General features: G+C 42.3%; 1 protein-coding gene and 1 long non-coding RNA gene across 4 annotated transcripts in view; one reads left to right on the top strand and one right to left on the bottom strand.

The window, feature by feature from the left end:
* Nucleotides 1–11678: 11678 nt before the first annotated feature.
* Nucleotides 11679–16771, bottom strand: rpl15 (ribosomal protein L15). The gene is made up of 4 exons (XM_043689441.1): nucleotides 16688–16771; nucleotides 16170–16352; nucleotides 14582–14718; nucleotides 11679–12035 (listed from the first exon to the last, which is right to left on the bottom strand). Exons 2-4 carry the CDS (start codon nucleotides 16339–16341, stop codon nucleotides 11730–11732), a joined length of 615 nt encoding a protein of 204 aa, XP_043545376.1. The 5' UTR covers nucleotides 16342–16352; nucleotides 16688–16771; the 3' UTR covers nucleotides 11679–11729.
* Nucleotides 16761–19641, top strand: part of LOC122549652 — a 9116-nt gene continuing 6235 nt past the window's right edge. The window contains exon 1 of one of the 3 annotated variants that reach the window (XR_006311628.1): nucleotides 16761–16847. This is a non-coding gene — a long non-coding RNA (uncharacterized LOC122549652). Of the gene's footprint in view, nucleotides 16938–19641 lie in introns of all 3 variants that reach the window. The other 2 variants (XR_006311627.1, XR_006311626.1) reach the window with 2 other exon arrangements.

Raw genomic sequence — 19641 nt, 5'->3', positions numbered from 1 at the left:
ATCCACCTAACCTTCACATCATTGAACATTATGGGCAATTTGGTACAGCCAATCTACCTACCCTGCACATCTTTGTACAGTGACAGGAAGCCAGAGCATCCGGAGAAAATCCACGCAAGACATGGGGAGAATGTGCAAACTGCTCACAGATAGTCCCCCGAAGCTGGAATCGAACTCGGATCCCTGGCGCTGTGAGGCACTATTGCTAACCACTGATTAAGGTCAAGGTAACATTTTTGTATTTTTTTGCATCATTAAAGTATATGCATATCTTCTTAATCAGTTCACGGGCATAACACAATCAAGAGTGAGAATTTTGGTCAATTTCATGATACGAAAGTCGGAGGAGTTGTTGACAGTGAGGAAGGATGTGGCAGGTTACAGCAGGATATAGAGAAGCTGCAGAGCTGGGCAGAAAGGTGGCAAATGGAATTCAATGTAGCTAAGTGTGAGGTGATTCACTTTGGGAAGAATAACAAAAAGATGGGGTACTGGGCTAATGGTCGGATACTTGGTAGTGTGGATGAGCAGAGGGATCTTGGTGTCCATGTACACAGATCTCTGAAAGTTGCCACCCAGGTAAATAGTGCGGTGAGGAAGGCATATGGCGTACTGGCTTTTATTGGTAGAGGAATTGAGTTCCGGAGTCCTGAGGTCATGATGCAGTTGTATAAGACTCTGGTGCGGCTGCATCTGGAATATTGTGTGCAGTTTTGGTTGCCATACTATAGGAAGGATGTGGAGGCACTGGAACGGGTGCAGAGGAGGTTTACCAGGATGTTGCCTGGTATGGAAGGAAGATCGTATGAGGATAGACTGAGACACTTGGGGCTGTTTTCATTAGAGAAAAGAAGGTTTAGGGGTGACTTGATTGAGGTGTACAAGATGATTAGGGGGTTATATAGGGTTGACAGTGTGAACCTTTTCCCGTGTATGGAGTCGGGTATTACAATTAAGGGGGGGTAGATATAGGACTGAAGTTAGGGGTAGGTTCTTCACTCAGCGAGTTGTAAGTTCATGGAATGCCCTGCCAGTAGCAGTGGTGGACTCTCCCTCTTTATGGGCATTTAAGCGGGCATTGGATAGGTATATGGAGGATAGTGGGTTAGTATAGGTTAGGTGGGCTTGGATCGGCGCAACATCGAGGGCCAAAGGGCCTGTACTGCGCTGTATTGTTCTATGTTCTATGTTCCATGTCTGAAGGAATGTGTATGTGCATGTGTGTATATGTGTTTAATTAAGTATTGTAACTCAATAGTAATTGAGTCTACTCCAACGATATTGTTACAGATGGAATTTCCGTATTTTTTCTTATTGCCCATGATTAATGTATCAGAAATGTGTTGTCTCAGTTAAATATTCAGATTTTGATATTAAGGAAGTTTGTTATTATCACATACAGGCCGTTCTTCTACAACACAATGGTTGCGTTCTTGTACAACCCCACATTATAAAACATTTGCGCTTTAGAAACGCACTTACAGTGTTGGCGATGAAATTGCATTACAGCCAACACAAGTTTTAAAAGGTCACACTTTATAAACAGTGTCCTCAATCCATCAATCACATTACAGTGAATTCACGTTAACGAAACGCACATTATAGCAGATCTTTATCCCAGATGTTTGAAATGCCATGTTTCACAAACACTAGAGTTTCACTGGATATTAACGAATATAAAATAAAATCAATGCATGGTTTTTGTGGTTATGATTGTCTCAGTCTCTCTTTCCTGACTGGCCTTTAATTTCTTGGATTAGTTGATGGTTTAGTTTTAGTGCAGGTCATGTTACGCAGATTGTTCTTAGCAAGTCTTTTTTTTATTTTACTGGAACTTGATTTTCAGGTAAACCCTTTGTTGAAGTAAGTTTGGGAAAGCCCTCCTACTTTCAAGGTAATGGCATTAATTACTTTGGCTGCTTAAATTAACCTACAACTAGTTTGATGAATTTCGAATGGAACTCTTGTCTTTGCAGAACAACCTCTGTTTTATGTTGAAAATATGTAACAAAGTGAGATCCTCATGATTCTACTTGTACACATTTAAAGTTCCTTAATCAAAGAAGGTGGTGTGTTCATCACACATCCTGTCGTGTTGCCTGACACCCCAAGATGTACTCAACCTCGCCTAGATATTGGAAACCATCATAACACTACTAGGAAACTGGATAGAATTATTTCACATTCATCAAACATAGATTGGGTTTTCATGGAAAAAATAGAAATAACTGGATTGGTAGCACTTTGGAGAGAGAAAGAGAGTTAACACTTTAAGCCCCAATGACTCCAGCATATACAGTACTTTGCTTTTATTTGAGTTTCAATGTGTTTTTTATCTGTGCTGACACAGAGATGAGCCAGATAAAATGCGACAGATGTCATATTGATGATCCACCTTAAAACACAGGGATGCACAAATTCCTGAATAACTATAAATGTCTATATTTATTTACGTATTTGCTTGAGACTCAAGACTGGATCTCAAAATGTGAAAGGTCACATGATTTGCAATGGCCATGTTAACCGTCTGTTTGTATCCAACATCGTAAAGTAGCCTTTGCTGGATTAGTCAAATGAAATAAGAAAAGAAATAGATATAGCGTACTCTATTGAAATGTTAATCAATCAGATGATGATGACCGAATAATTAGAAAGGCCACTGGTCTTAATGATTTCCATGTCTGAAGGAATGTGTGCATGCGTGCATGTGTGTGTTTAATTAAGTATTGTAACTCAACAGTAATTGACTGAACTGTCCAGTGACTCTGAAAGTTGTATTAAGAACAGACCAGGAAATCAGATACGTAATGTGACTATTTATCAGCTAAACAGAAAGTGCTTAATCGCAGAATTTGGCTGTGTAAATATCACATGGTTGATTGGGTGGCATAAAAGTGGCAACAGTTGGGCAAGCTAAGCCTGGGTCAAAGTTTTAAAACCAAGAGATAAGCTTCTTTCCAGGGAAATCAAGCAAGTCTGAATGAGTAATTGATCAAACCGACCATGAAAAACATTATGTTTGTGATATTTGCCAGTGGTCAAACTGCTCAAATTCTGGAGACTGGACAGTGTCAAAGTTTGATCACACAGCCTTGATTGATATACAGTAAAAAGTGTCATTTTATGCTCTATACAGGCTGATCATACTATACAAAGTACATCAGGGGAACAGAACAGAGCAGAGTGCAAAATACAATGTTGCAGCCACAGAGAAGATGGAGATAGAGAGATCAGAATTGACATTTGAGAGGTCCGTTCAGAAGTCTGGTAACAGCAGGGAAGAAGCTGTTCTTGAATCTATTTGTACGCTTTTTCAAACTTTTATAGTTTCTACCCAATGGAAGAGGATGGAAGACAGTATAACCGGGGTGGCAGGGGTCTTTGATTATGTTGGTTGCTTTCCCAAGGCAGCGGGAAATATAGATGGAGTCAATGGATGGAAGGCTGGTTTGTGTGATGGACTGGGCTGTATTCATGACTCTCTTGTAGTCTTGGGAAGATCAGTTGCTATAATACATTGTAATGCATCCAGATAGGAGGCTTTCTACGGTGCATCTATAAAAATTGGTAAGTGTCCTTGTATACATGCTTAATTTCCTTAGCCTCCCGAGGATAGTAGAGACATTACTGTGCTTTCTTGACCATTGTGTTGACATGGGAACAACAAACACCCCAATCTGTACTCAGTAGGATTCAACCTACACAGGGAAATCCCAATGGATTTCTAATCCATCGCATTAACTACTCAGCCATGACTACACCAGTAGTTATTTACATAAAGTTTAGAATAAAGCCCACTTCAGACTGGCAGTTAGTTAGCTCAGGATGGGATTGTCTGATCAACAACTGGAGGTTGAGATGGGACAGGCTGACAGCTGTTTTAAATACCGAAAGAACCACGGATGCTGTAAATGAGAGACAAGAATAGAAATTGCTAGAATAGCTCAGCAAGTCTGGCTGCATCTGTGGAAACAAATCAGAGATAACGTTTCAGGTTGCATGACTCGAAGGATCTGAGGAAGGGTCACTGGACCTGAAACATTAACTCTGATTTCTCTCCACACGTGCTGCCCGACCTGCTGAACTTTTCTGGCAACTTCTATTTTTGACACCTGTTTTAGTCTGATCCTTGGACAAGTCTACGTAAATGGGTCACTTGCAATTGTAAGCATTGTATACGTAAACATATGATGTATTGTTGAACATTGCAAATTGTTAAAGGTGGCAGGACAAGGTAAGAATGCAGTTAAAAAACATTTGGGAACTTGGGTTTTATAAAGAGAGGCAGCGAGTACAAAATCAAATCAGCTGTGATGCAAGTTTATCAGTCACAAATGGAAGATCCTATCCGATTCTGGGTACTGCACACAGGGAAGGATGTAAACAACTTTGACGGGGTGCAGAAATGGTTTATTAGAATGATTCCAAGGAAGAAAGACTTCTGTTGTGTAAATAGTTTGGAAAAACTAGGTCATTTTCTATAAGTTTTTCCTTAGAGCAAAAACAGTTAGAGAGACAATTTGATAGAGGTGTTTAAAATTATGAGGGATCTGGACACAGTAGATACAGACACATTGTTCCTTTGATGAAAAGATCTACAACTAATAGGCAAATATATAAGATAATTGGTAAAGCAAATAAATGTGCTGTAAGGAAAATCTTTTTTTATGCAATGAGTAACTATGATCTGGAATACACCACTGAAAAATTGGTGGATGCAAATTAAATTGTGAGTTTAAAAAGGAAATTCATTATGTAATTGAAGGGAAAGAGACTACATGAAAGGCGGGGGAGGAATTAATCTTACTGGATTGTTCCTGCAGGAAATCAGCTTGAACACAAACTGAAGGGTCAAAAAGTGTGGCACTGGAAAAGCACAAGTCAGGCAGCATCCGAGGAGCAGGAGAATTGACATTTCGGGCATCCTTCCACATCTAGCAGAGATTTTCCTGCATATCCAAATACCTCATCTACTGTGTCCGTTGCTCTCGATGTGGTGTCCTCTACACTGGGGAGACAGGACGCCAACACGCAGAACATTTGAGGGAACATCTCTGGGACACATGGACCAAACAACCCCACTGCCCTGTAGCTGAACACTTCAACTCCCCCTCCCACTCCATCAAGAATATGCAAGTGCTAGGCCTCCTCCACCAACAAATCCAAGCTACCCCAATGCCTGGAGGAAGTACACCTCATCTTTTGCCTTGGGACCCTTCAACCACATGACATCAACATCAATTTCACCAGCTTTCTCACCTCCCCTACCTCCACCTCGTCCTAGAACCAATCCTCCAACTCGACACCACCCTCTTGAACTGTCCTACCTGTCCATCCTCCTTCCCACCTATCTGCTCCACCCTCCCTTCCGACCTAACACCATCACCTGCACCTGCACCTACCTATCACCTTTCTAGATACCTTCCCCCTAGCCCCATCCCTATCCTCTTTCCCTCCTTCCCTCCCCCACATTCCTGATTAAGGGCTTATGCTCAAAACGTCAATTCTCCTGCTCCTCATATGCTACCTGTGTTTTTCTAGCACCAACACTTTTCAACTCTGATCTCTAGCATCTGCGGTCCTCATTTTGTCCACATCAGCCGAAGGGTCTCCTTCTGTTCTGTAAGTATTCTTTGACTTTATGAGTATCAGATTCTTAATTAATTCTGTCTGGCTACTCATTACCTAGTAGGAATGGCCTGCTTTATTGTTGGTTCTAAAACAGTGTTTCCCAAATATGACCCTATTTTAATGTCTCAGACTTTAAGTGATTCCAGAGTGAAAATATAGAAGATAGTTATGGGCGGCACAGTGGTCAGCACTGCTGCCTCACAGCACCAGAGACCCGGGTTCAATTCCCGCCTCAGGCGACTCTCTGTGTGGAGTTTGCACATTTCCTCCTGGTGCTCTGGTTTCCTCCCACAATCCAAAAATGTGCAGGGTAGGTGAATTGGCCAGGCTAAATTACCCGTAGTGGAGAAAGTGAGGTCTGCAGATGCTGGAGATCAGAGTTGAAAAGTGTTGGTGCTAGAAAAACACAGCCGGTCAGGCAGGTCAGGCAGCATCTAGGGAACAGGAGAATCGACGTTTCGGGCATTAGCCCTTCTTCAGGAAATTACCCGTAGTGTTAGGTGAAGGGGTAAATGTAGGGGAATGGGTCTGAGTGGGTTAAGCTTCGACGGGTCGGTGTGGACTTGTTGGGCCGAAGGGCCTGTTTCCACACTGTTAATAATCTAATCTAATCAGTGCAGTTGAGTTGGCAGGGGTTAGAGGTGGCGGTTGATGGTAAGAAAAGGGACGGCTTCAATTCTTGAGCAGAGGATAGGAGTTACATGTTGGAAACATTGATGAAAACCTAGGGTGTCTACAAAACAAAATGACCAACTACCTTTTCACAGAACTTTTTTGCAGCAACAATTAGGCATCAGAAAGAAGTCTGTCAGGCTATGTCCGGCAATAGAACCCCCACTGTCTACACCTGAGGATTTGAAGGGGTCTCATAGCTGACAAGAACAGTCCAAACTCCAGAGCATCAATTACTGCCTTGAAATTTGCAACGCTAAAATCTCATTTCACAAACCCACTGAGGGCCCTGACCACACTTTTGGAAACCCTGTTCTAAAATATGTTGCAAGTTAATGAGAAAAATCAAATAAACAAGCTCAACATTCCTGTTTGAGAGATTAAGGAGACAGGGAATGCAACATTTCAGTTATCATATTAGATATCACAATTATTTAATCTTTCATGGGCTGTCAAAGGAGATCAAGGAGGGATGTATACTAGTGTATTACAATCAAAGACAACAACTGCACAGTTAATGAACATGATCATTTTACAGATACTCAGGGATATAGATTATAGGAGCAGGAATAGACCTTTTGAGCCTCTTCCATCATTCAATATAATATAGGAAATATGGTGAGTAAGTTTGCAGATGACACCAAAATTGGAGGTGTAGTGGACAGCGAAGGTTACCTCAGAGAACAGTGGCATTTTGATCAGACAGGCCGAGAAGTGGCAGGTGGAGTTTAACTTAGATAAATATGAGGTGCTGCATTTTGGAAAGGCAAATCAGGGTAGGACTTGTACAGTTAATTGTAGGGTCCTGGGAAGTGTTGCTGAACAAAGAAACCTTGGAGTGCAGGTTCATAGTTCCTTGAAAGTGGAGTCACAAGTAGATAGGATAGTGAAGAAGGCATTTGGTATACTTGCCTTTATTGATCAGTGCATTGAAAATAGGAGCTTTTAGCAAGTGCAACTGATAATCTTAAATTGCTTTCTAACACAGAGCTCATGAATTGACATGGATATACATAAATGTAACACACTTGCAGAATATTAGAATTCTACACTTCAATATTCCTGATTCATCTGACTATAATACCTTACGTACAAGTGAAACTACGTTGAAATTAATTGCTTTAAATGTAGAACGCCCACCCTTATAACTGTCAACTCCTCAAGATTAGTGTGGCAAACTAACTTTTTCTGTATCCAAAAATGTGCTGTGATTCGTGTCAGTTCCACAAAACTCTTCTCACCCAATTGTCTCAGTGAAGAATATTTCTGCTTTATCTGATGTAGCATTGCAATAGCTAAAGGATATTTTCTGGTTGTTGAATTTTTATTACCTTTAATTGGGTGTTTGTACTGGACTGTAAATAAATTGACCCTCCAAGCTCAGAATAATCAATTCCTTAGGTCCTTGCTTCTGGACTGTGTAAGAAGTACTCACATCCTAATAGCCCTCTGAAATATTTTCAATTAGCACTTCAATTTCTTTGGTAGCAAATGAATCTTGATTTCTGGATCCTGAGGCCTGCCACTTCTGCAGTGTTACTATCCTGGAAGAGCTGGATCTATCCTGTTAGGTTGTATATTTTAATTATTTTTAAGCTTAATCTTTCATGTTAATGCTTATTGCTTTCACCATACAGAAACATACAAAACTGTATAGAGGTGTGAGGGAACAAAGATACTAAAGCAAAGGGAGAGAGGTTAGGAGGGATAACTAAACTTGAGGTGGATTTTAAAGTGGGTCTAAAGAATGAGAGGGAGTTAATAATGTTGAGAGATGTAATCAAAAGGATGGGATTTAGGCAGCTAATAATTGGTTAGGAGTGCCCAAGGTGATGTGAAGTGGCTTTAATCTTTCCTTTGTGATCTGCCTTGATGGCTCATTAGGTAAAAGCACCACATGAGGTTGTAAGGAGCCATCGGTCCTATGGGCGATTTCAAATCAAAGTTACAGTTTAATCATTAATACCATGAGTTTTCTCAATGAAGTAAATTAAATTCTTTCTCTGAAAGGAACCCGTTGATGTGCTAATTGATATCCCACTATAGCAGATGGTGGAATTTGAATTCAATGAAAATATATTTTTTTTATATAAAAGTGGAAATAAATCAGTCTTTTTGAGTGGAAGGCAGTAATTGCTGGGCTACCACAGGGATTAGTGCTTGGACCCCAGATATTCACTACATTAATGATTTAGATGAAGAAACCAGGTGCCTTATTTCCAAGGTTGCAGATAACAAAGCTGACTGGGAGGATATGCTGGAAGGAGGACAGAGAAGCTTCAGTATAGTTTGAACAAGTAAGTGGGCAAATATGTGCACTATAGCGCTAATAAAAATGTTATTCACTTTAGTATCAAACACAGGAACGGACTTTATTATCTGACTGACCACAGATTGGGAAAGGTGCAAGTACACAGTGACCTCAGTTTCCTTTTACCTCAGTCACTGAAAGGAAGCATGCAGGCGCAGCAGGCAATAAAGGCTAATTATACATTGCCGCTCATACTGAGAGGAATAGGAGCAGTGATGTTTTGCTGCAATCGTATAGGCTATTAGTCAGCCCCATTTGAAGTATTGTGAAGTTTTGGTCTCCTTATCAGAGGAAGGCTAAGAATTGAGGGAGTGCAAAGTAAGTTTACCAGACTAATTCTTGAGATGGGAGAGACTGACATATGGAGAGAAACTGGATTAGTTCAGACTATATTCACTTTGGTTTAGAAGAACGAGAGGCAATCTCATAGAAACCTATAAAATTCTAATCAGATGCAGAAAGAATGTTCTCAATGAACCAGGGAGTCTGAAGATACACAACAGGCCTTTTAGGACAGAGATAACAAGGAATATCTTCACGCAGACAGTAATGAGTGTGTGGAACTCTGCTACTGGAAACTGTTCAGGCCAAAACATTGAAGACTTTTGCCAAAGACATAGATATAGCTCTTCGATGTAAAGGGATCAAAGGATATGGGAACTGAATGATCAGCCATGATTCACATCCAAATCATTTTTATGACAGACAACAGTGAACTAAGTACTGATCTTTGTTGCACACCACTGGTCACAGGTCTCCAGTTTGAAAAAACCCTCCACTGCCATCCTCTGTCTCTTATTTTCAAGCCAATTTTGTATCAAAATGGCTAGCTCTCCCTAGATTCCATGTGATCTAACCTGGCTAACCAGTCTATCATGCAGGACCTCATTGGATGCTTTGCTGAAGTCCACATAGACAAAGCCCACCACTCTGCCTTCTTCAATTTTGTCACTTCAAACAAAACTCAATCAAGTTAGCGAGACAATTTCCCACTGTCCCCAGCATGCTCCTCCACTGACACCTCAGTCACTTGCCTTATTTCCCAAGAGGTCACATTTTGGTCCTTGTCTAGTAGGTACATCCACATACTGAATAAGAAAATTTTCTTGTCCGCACTTAAATTCCTCTCCATCAAGCCCTATGGTAGTCCTAGTCTACGTTTGGAAAGGTGAAATCCCCTACCATTACAATCTTATTATTCATAGATATCTGAGATCCACTTAGAAATGCTAGTCTTGCCCTTTCCTGAGTCATATTTCTTTAATAGCCAGGATATCCCACTCCAATGTTTCCAACCATTTGGAGTTCATCTGCCTTACCCGTCAGATCTCTTGCATTGAAATAAATGCAGTTCGTCAGTCTTACCTTTTACTCTGCCTTGACTATGGACTTGCTCCTCTACTCAACCATACCAGTCTCAGGTGTACCTCTTTGGGTCCCACCCCTTTATGAGTTTAAAGCTCTGGAGTAGCACTAGCACATCTCCCCAGCAGAATATTGATCCCTTTCCAATTCAGGTGCAACCAGTCTTTCATTGGCAAGTCATTCCTATCCCAGATTTGCCGATGAACCACAAATGCAAATCCTTCCCCCATGCACCAGCTCCTCAGCCACTCACTCATCGGCTCTATCCTCGTATTCCTACTCTCACCAGCACGTGGCAACAGGACTGGTGATATTACCACCAGAAGACCCACTTTTTAACCTCCTGCTTCATTTCTTATGTTCACTCATCAGAATCTCATCCCTTTCTCTTCCTACATTTGCCAATACCATGTATAATGACCTCCTGCTGGTCACTCCCAGAAACATCCTTGACCTGGCAGCAGGGAAGCAACACACCATTCCGATATCTCGTTGTCAGCCACAAACATTTGTGCCTTATTGCTTGGAATACGACAAATCCCTCCGTACAATACAGCCAGACTCGCTACTAGAAACCCAGCTGTCCATATTAATGAGTCTCTCCCTCCTACATTCTCCAAAACAGCAGACTCAGTTCTATCTCATTACCACTCTTGATTCCTCCATTGCTTTGTCCAACATCTACTAAACGATTAGCTAAACTTTCCTCCATTTAGTTATTGGCAGTTAAAGCAATGCCTTCAATCTTGATTATGAACGGTTATATAACCCACTGCAGTCAACCCTTTCTCTGGCAACCCAAAACACCATTTGTAACCTTGACTATTCTATTTACTTAGATGAAATTCAATCATTCCATCACGGGCTGCTGACTGCTACCTCTAATGGCATGTGCTAAAAAGTGATAACTGACAAGACACTCACTCATGCATGTTCTTTTGGTAGATTTGACCATTCAGCCTCCTATCTCAAAGCAATATTGCCATATCTTAACTCACTCTGCAACATGTTCTTTCATTACAAGTATGGGCCTGTATACTTCAGTTCTTGGTCAACACTAACATTTTCTGTCCCTCTCTAAACTCAGTAGCAACAGACCTTCATTTCTATGCACTCCAATTCTGATATGTGGTAGATTTAGATTTTAAAAATCGCACAACTGGCTACTACGCCTTCTAGGCTTGGTTGTCTAAAATTTCATACCAGAACGTCTCCTCTCTTTAAACTCAGTTCTGCCATCAAGACATTTGACCACATATCCTAATATTTCCTGATGCAATAGCCAACACTACCTCAAATTAGGCTTGGTGCTTAACCATATTATAGAAAAAGAATGATCAACCTCGATAGGATTCTTCAAATCTGAAAGGGACTGGAAAATGGCAGTTTTTATGCCACTGACGGAGGAGGAGGAGCAAGTGAAACAAATTGCAAAGGTTCTCAAAACAGAATAAATGATGCTAATGGTGGCAAAGGAGTGATAGAAAAGTAAAATGGATGTAAATGAATGTGGAAAAAGGGAAAAAAGAAATCCAGTCTTCACTTTTGATTTCTAGCATTTGCAGTATTTTGCAATCATTAACATCCTCTCATTGAGTCTTCTACGTAATTATATAATAATTACGACTGCAGCAACTCATCTCTAACCAAACAATCCATTCCCTCTAGAGCATATCAACATCAAGACTCTTGCCAAGAATACAGGAAAAACTCCAATTTATTTACCAATTAAAAATACAGATACTACACATTAACGGTAGCGATGGAGCTGCAGTGTATTGCGTCTTCTCCATGCAGCACGACGAGAGCCTCCAATAGTAAGGTGGTATTTGTGACCCTTGCCTAAACCGCGACTCTTCTTGCCAGCAGATGTTAGGCCTCGCATCTCTCTGTGCTTGTGTACAGGCTTTGTGATCCATTGAGTATCGGGGTTGCGGCGAATTGCTTTGTGGAACGGATCAATGAGAATAACCTCAAAGAACTTATATGTGGCATCTTCGCCTACCCAGTATGAGGAAAGTACTCTCAGCGCCCCACAGTGTCGACCAGCTCGCTCCTAAAACAATAGAACACAAGAATGGTTAATACAACACACTCAAATGTTGAATCTATATACATAACATGATATCCAAGTATTGAAAAGACAAAGGTTTAAACTTAAAAGAAAAATCACAACACCAGGTTATAGTCCAACAGGTTTATTTGGAAGCACTAGCTTTTGGAGCACTGCTCCTTTATCAGGTGGTTGTGGAGTACAATAACCTGGTGTTGTGAGATTTTTAAGTTTGTACACTCCAGTCCAACACTGGCATCTCCAAATCAAGGTTTAAACTGTTAGACCAACTGAACTATTCACGGCAAATCCAAACACACATCCAGTTACAAGAATCTCACAAAAATTTGCATCCCTTGAACAATAACTTACGATGGATACTCGTTCAAGAAAACATTGTTTATGCCAAGTTTAATATCGTACTGTTCTCCTTTACATGGTATAAATTTACAAAGTAAATGTCTAAACATCACAACCCGAACATTTATCTGCCAAAGGAAAAACTCCTATTAATTCTGTGGAATGTGGCCATGGAGTAAGTCTCTAAAATGCAGTTGCTAATCAGCAGATAAGACAATAGATTCAGAATCAGCCCAAAAGGTCAGGACACAAATTTCTACAACTTTACACGCAAGTAGGTTATATAGTACTACTGTACTTAAGAGCATGCCTAATGGAAATTCAAAAACTAAAGTGCATTTGAACTTTGAAACCTACACATTCAATCAAATTTTTTAGCTGAAGTGAAAGTTGGGTCATTGAAAATATGGAAGCTTGAAAGAGAAAGTTTTAATCTGTAAGGGATTCAAGGGTAACAGGAATAAAGCAGGAAGAGTGGAAGATTTTGGTTAAGTTACTGTTTCTACAACTTATTGCCAAACATTTAAAATAAATAGAAAACAATTTAAGGCAGGAGGAGGTTGTTCAAACATGCTCCACCGTTCAAGAGCATGACCTGACATTCTTCATGTCTATTTTCCTGTCCTTCCCGGTCCTCCCCCAATAACTCCCGATTCCCCCCACTGATGAATAATCTTGAAAATGCTTGACCCCCAAAAGAAATTCCTCATCTCAGTCATAAACAGGACTCCTTTATTCTGATTTCTACACTGGAAACATACATTTCATTCAGTGACTAGGTACCTAGAAACCATCACAGGACCTTCAAAGAAATCAAGAACATCCTAGAAAGAATATTCATGAAGGGCTTATGCCCAAAACATCGATTCTCCTGTTCCTCAGATGCTGCCCGACCTGCTGTGCTTTTCCAGTGCCACACTTTGACTCTAGAAAGTACACGTGTTAGACTGTAAGTTTCCCTCGGTCAATTCAGTAGCACTGGTCATTTGTGCAAATGCAGCCCGCATGGGAGTTGGACGTGATTTGATTTGTTGTTGTCACATTCTCCAAGATGCAGTAAAAAAAAGTACGTTTTTTTATGCTAACTAGTCAATCAACAATAGGTCCCAAGTGAACAAAATAGTATGTGCTACCTTTCTAAAAAAATTAATTTCTCTGAGTACAGAAGACTCATTATTGGGGAAAAAAAGCATACAATAATAGTTACTCAAGTCACTGGAAAGACCAATCGTTATCAAACAAATCTCACTGCAACCGCAATTTCTGTCTCAAAGAAAAACAGACACTAACATGGACTTTGGAGGACCGGCAATTACATGAAATTTGACCCTTCCACTCCAACATATACCTCCAGAAACAGTATCCTGCTATGCTCAAAGTAAATGGGTCCAAACTAGAGGGCATAGGTTTAAGTTGAGAGGGGAAAGACTTAAAAGGGACCCAAGGGGCAACTTTTTAAATGCAGAGGGTGGTGCTTGTATGGAATGATCTGCTAGAGGAAGTAGTGGAGGTTAGTGCAATTACAGCATTTGAAAGGCATTTGGATGGATATATGAATAGGAAGGGTTGAGAGAAATATGGGCCAAGTTCTGGCAAATGGAACTAGATTAATTTAGAATATCTGGTCAACACGGACAAGTTGAACCAAAGGCTTGTTTCCGTACCATACATCTTTATAACTAAGTCTAGGATGAGCGAGCAGATCCTAGTGATGCTTGAGTAGCAATTGTGCACAAAACTGCTCCTAACCGTAAACCAGTAGCAATTTAGTCAGTACAGTAATTAGCTCAGCTAGCCGGACGGCCATTGCATGGACTCAATTCCGTATCAGACGTCACCATGAAGGTCCAACTTTGACCTCTATCCTCACTGGAGGCCTGGTGACCCTCAGGTCAAACTCACCATCAGTTGCTTCTCTAATAGAATAGCCCCCTGGGTCCCCAGACTATGGTAACTTTAACTTCACATTCAATCAGTTAGAAACAGGGTTTATCATAACACCTACACATTTCATATTAGGATACAGTCATTGAAAAAATGGTCATAAATCGCAAGACACTTTGGTCCCCATTAGATATCAACCGACTTAACATCACAGAAGGTATCTTTTATTACTAACGGCACAGGACAGCAATTGGTTGTTCAGCTCAAACTTAAAGCTGCAAAAAATTAATGATGAAACACCATACCTCAGCAACAGATTGAAGGCTTCGTGCAAACTTCAACTGATTGACACCATGATGCACTGGTTTACCATAGGTCGCACCCTTGGGAACAGGCCGTTTGCGGCCGCCACGACGAACCCGCACCCGGTAGATAACGTAACCTGTTAGAATTAACAAATCAGTCAGTGCTTGTTAAGAACCACACATACGTACAAAAGGTACCCCCTCCTTCTGTAAGAACCTACACTTGAAGAATAGGAAGGGTTTGGAGAGATATGGGCTGGGTGCTGGCAGGTGGGACTAGATTGGGTTGGGATAACTGGTCAGCATGGACCAAAGGGTCTGTTTTCATGCTGTACATCTCTATGACTCTACTGTGTGTCTTTTCAGATGGGACAATACATTTTGATTTACAAGTTAATCAACACAGTCAAGAGTATACCACAGAAGGCCATTTAGCCCAAATCCACACCAACCATTTGCCACCAGTCCCAATCTCTCAACTTATTTTCTTTCAGATTTTAACTCAATCCATTTTGAAAGCCATTAATAGACCTACACCTGTCACATCCTGAAAGACAGCGCAGATTATAATCACTTGCCATAAACACACAAAGATTTGCTCCTCATGTCGTTTTTGGTTGCTTTCCCGATCACCTTACATCTGTGATCTCTAACATTTAGATGCTGGGGGCATTTTCTCCTAAAAAGGTGATGAATGGCTGAGGCAGTGCTTTGACCTGTATGAATTACTCCATTTTTTTAGGCTTCAAGATTTTTGAACACCTAACAAAGATCTTCCTGAGCATGTCAAATACCAAAAGCAACCATAGCTTCTCAAAACAATCCATATGCATTCTGGAATTAATTCTCAGGATCTTTTCAACGTGCTAATGCCTTCACAAATATATAGTGGTCAGACAATATTTCAGTTGAAAGGTCATTACTTTCTAACTTTTGTAATGCAATTTTGCTGACAAGCCTTTAATATTGCTTTTTATGAAATACCTTCTACCAAGTGCATTATCCTCACTAACCATGATCTCTTCAGAACCTCAATTCAGGCGAGTTCAGTATAGCGTGTCCTAAACTAAATGCAGCTAGTATAAAGTAAACAAGTAGGCTTGAATTGATCATTTCTAAACCTTGCATGCAATTCACTGCAACATGATCCTGACATTATCCACATGTACAGTAATGTACATGTGGATAATGTCAGTAATGTACATCCATCATTTCCCCAAATCAATGATAACATACAAAACCCAACCTGTAACTTCCATGAAATATTTACTATTCAACAAACTATAAATTTTATTCCAGTTTAAAGCACTGTTAGTTACAAGCAACTTACTAGCCTCTGAGCTTCAAGATGCAGAACTTCTGCATCAAGACTCATCTCGACATACCTAGAAATCCCCATGACTGAAAGCAATCACATTTTGAATGCTTCCACTGACTTTGACAGGGGGGGGGGGGGAATCAAACTTTCACCAATGCATGTCTCCAATTCTCGCCTGTTGGGCCATGCACTATCACCGGGTTTGCAGCGCTCAGTGAGAGCCTCACAGCTCCCACCCATCCTCCCACACCAGCCCTTGCCTGGCCTTACCCTGCTTGGCCTTGTAACCCAGTCTGCGAGCCTTGTCAGGCCTGGTAGGACGGGGAGCCCGGTGCAAAGCCGAGAGCTGGCGGTACTGCCAACAGCGGACCCGCAGCAAGAATCGCATCACGTCCGACTGCTTCTTCCTCCATAACTCCTGCATGTACTTATAGGCTCCCATCCTCGGTCACTCTGCGGTTAGGGGCAAAGACAAGAGAGAGAGAGATCCGTTAACTATCAGCCAGAGGATAAGCTGTGACCAGACTCCGGACCCCAGCGCCTGCAGGAGCCCAGCATAGCCTGGCCCGGCGGAGCCTGCACTCCCTCCTCCCGCCGCCTCTGGCCAGGGCCCGGGGGCGCTGCTCCGCTCCTGAGGCACATTTAAGAGACCCATATAATAACGGCCGCGACCGGGGTGCAGCGCGGATCACGCCCGCACCATCAGGCTGGCCCGATGGGCGAGCCGGCCTCAGGATGGCGGCGGATGGAGGCGATCACCCAACCCGAGTGCAGCGAGTCACTCTCACCTGCTAATGGCGGCGGCAGCCGGAAGAGAAAGAAAGCAGGCTCCGGGCCGCTTTTTACAGGCTGCCTGCGTCACTTCCGGTAGCACCTACAGCCTGCAGAGGGCGCCGAGGACACAGTGCCACAGCAGAGTCAGTCAGTACCGTCAGTGTACCGTACCCGGTCAGTGTACCGTACCCGGTCAGTGTACCGTACCCGGTCAGTGTACCCTCGGGTGTCAGGGTGAGACGGTGAACGTAAATACCGTACCCGGTCAGTGTACCCTCGGGTGTCAGGGTGAGACGGTGAACATAAATACTGTACCCGGTCAGTGTACCCTCGGGTGTCAGGGTGAGATAGTGAACATAAATACTGTACCGTCAGTGTACCCTCGGGTATCAGGGTGAGACGGTGAACGTAAATACTGTACCCGGTCAGTGCAGGGTGAGACGGTGAACGTAAATACTGTACCCGGTCAGTGTACCCTCGGGTGTCAGGGTGAGATGGTGAACATAAATACTGTACCCAGTTAATGTATCGCTGCATCAAAGGAGAAGGAGAATCGACGTTTCGGGCATAAGCCCTTCTTCAGGAATGAGGAGGGTGCGCCAAGCAGGCGAAGATAAAAGTTGGGAGGAGGGGCGTTGGGAACGCGATAGGTGGACGGAGGTTAAGGTGAGGGCGATAGGCCGGAGATGGGGTGGGGGTGGAGAGGTCGGGAAGAAGATTGCAGGTCAAGAAGGCAGTGCTGAGTCTGAGGGTTGGGACTGAGAAAAGGTGGGGGGAGGGGATATGAGTAAGCTGGAGAAATCTGCATTCATCCCTTGTGGTTGGAGGGTTCCTTGGCGGAAGATGAGTCGCACTTCCTCCAGGCGTCATGTTGCCATGGTCTGGCGATGGAGGAGGCCAAGGACCTGCATGTCCTTGGCGGAGTGGGAGGGGGAATTAAAGTGTTCAGCCACGGGGCAGTTGGGTTGGTTGGTGCGGGTGTCCCACAGGTGTTCTCTGAGTCAATGTATCCTCAGGTATCAGGGTGAGATAGTGAACATAAATACTGTACCCAATCAATGTATCCTCAGGTAGGCAGGGTGAGATAGCCTGTATAAATACCGTACCCAGCTGAAAATGTGTTGCTGGAAAAGCGCAGCAGGTCAGGCAGCATCCAGGGAACAGGAGAATCGACGTTCCGGGCATAAGCCCTTCTTCTTGCCTGACCTGCTGCGCTTTTCCAGCAACACATTTTCAGCTCTGATCTCCAGCATCTGCAGACCTCACTTTCTCCTAAAAGACCGTACCCAGTCAATGTAGTCAGAGTGAAATAGTCTATACAAATACTTTAACTTGGAGATAGTGAGGACTAGGTAAAAATGGAAAGTCAGTGTCGATAAAGTGTGGAACTGGAAAAAGCACAACAGGTCAGGCAGCATCAGAACAGGGGAGTTGATATTTGTCAGAATCTTTCATCGGGACTTTATACAAATATGTATAAAGCCAATGTATCCTCAGGTACTTGGGCTGAAATAGTCTATATAAATACAGCACCCAGTCAATATATTCTTATCTAGAGGTAGTGTAAAACGGTCTAAACAAATATTGTATCCAGTGAATGTATCTGCATCTAGAGTCAAATTGAGACAATCTATGTAAATACTGTATCTGGTCAATGTATCCCAACCTAAATCAGATTGAGACAGTCTATACAAATATTGTACTTTGTTAATGTATCCTTATGTAGAGTCAAAGTGAGATTGTCTATATAAATAGTATACCTAGTCAATGTATCCTTATGTAGATTATATTGAGACAGTCGATATTATTAAAGTGAGGGCTGCAGATGCTGGAAACCAAAGGTTAAATCAGAGTGGTGCTGGAAAAGCACAGCAGGTCAGGCAGCATCTGAGGAGCAGGAAAATCGACATTTCGGGCAAAAGCCCTTCATCAGGAATACTAAGATTAATAATGTACCCAATCAATATGTTTTCATCTAGAATCAGTGTGAGACCGTCTATATAAATACTGTTTTATGTCACTATATACTCGTGTAGATTTAGGGTGAGACAGAGTCGACACAAAACCTACTCAGTATGTCCTCATCTGGGGCTTGAAGGTGAGATAGTGTCTCTTCAAAAACCCATTCAGAATGTGTGTTTGTGGTCAACTTTCTTCCCAATCAGCTTCAGATAAATCAAATGCTTTCTTCCCACAGATGCTGCCAGACCTGCTGAGTTTCTTCAGCAATTTCTGTTTTTGTTCTGTTTTGCAATTTCTGTCTTTATATTTTCAACTAGAGGCAGGATGAGTCATAGAGATGTAAAGCACAGAAACAGACACTTCAGTCCAACCCATCCATGCCGACCACATATCCCAACCCAATCTCGTCCGAACTGCCAGCACCCGGCCCATATCCCTTCAAACACTTCCTGTTCATATACCCATGCAGATGCCTTTTAAAAATTGCAATTGTACCAGCCTCCACCACTTCCTCTGGCAGCCCATTCCATACTTGCAGCTCTCTCTGCATGAAGAAGTTGCCCCTCAGGCCCTTTTTATATCTTTCCCCTCTCACCCTCAACCTATGCCCTCCAGTTCTGGACTCCCCCACCCCAGGGAAAAGACCTTGACTATTTACCCTATCCATGCCCCTCATAATTTTGTAAACCTCTATCAGATTCCCCTCAGCCTCCGACACTCCAGGGAAAATAGCCCCAGCCTATTCAGCCTCTCCCTATAGCTCAAATCCTCCAAACCTGGCAACATCCTTGTAAATCTTTTCTGAACCCTTTCAAGTTTCACAACATCCTTCTGATAGGAAGGAGACCAGAATTGCACACAATATTCCAAAAGTGGCCTAACCAATGTCCTGTACAGCTGCAACATGACCTCCCAACTCCTGCACTCAATACTCTAACCAATAAAGGAAAGCATACCTTCACTATCCTATCTGCCTGTGACTCCACTTTCAAGGAGCTATGAACCT

The sequence above is a fragment of the Chiloscyllium plagiosum genome, chromosome 5 (genome assembly GCF_004010195.1).
Source record: "Chiloscyllium plagiosum isolate BGI_BamShark_2017 chromosome 5, ASM401019v2, whole genome shotgun sequence".
Lineage (NCBI taxonomy): Eukaryota > Metazoa > Chordata > Chondrichthyes > Orectolobiformes > Hemiscylliidae > Chiloscyllium > Chiloscyllium plagiosum.
This window is presented reverse-complemented; position numbering and strand designations above follow the sequence as displayed.

Excerpts from the sequence above, each read along its gene's own strand:
- rpl15 (XM_043689441.1), bottom strand. The coding sequence starts at position 16,341 with ATGGGAGCCTATAAGTACATGCAGGAGTTATGGAGGAAGAAGCAGTCG. Across the intron at positions 14,719-16,169 it reads GGGTTACAAGGCCAAGCAGG|GTTACGTTATCTACCGGGTG; the intron begins GTAAGGCCAGGC and ends TAATTCTAACAG. Across the intron at positions 12,036-14,581 it reads GCCTTCAATCTGTTGCTGAG|GAGCGAGCTGGTCGACACTG; the intron begins GTATGGTGTTTC and ends CTATTGTTTTAG.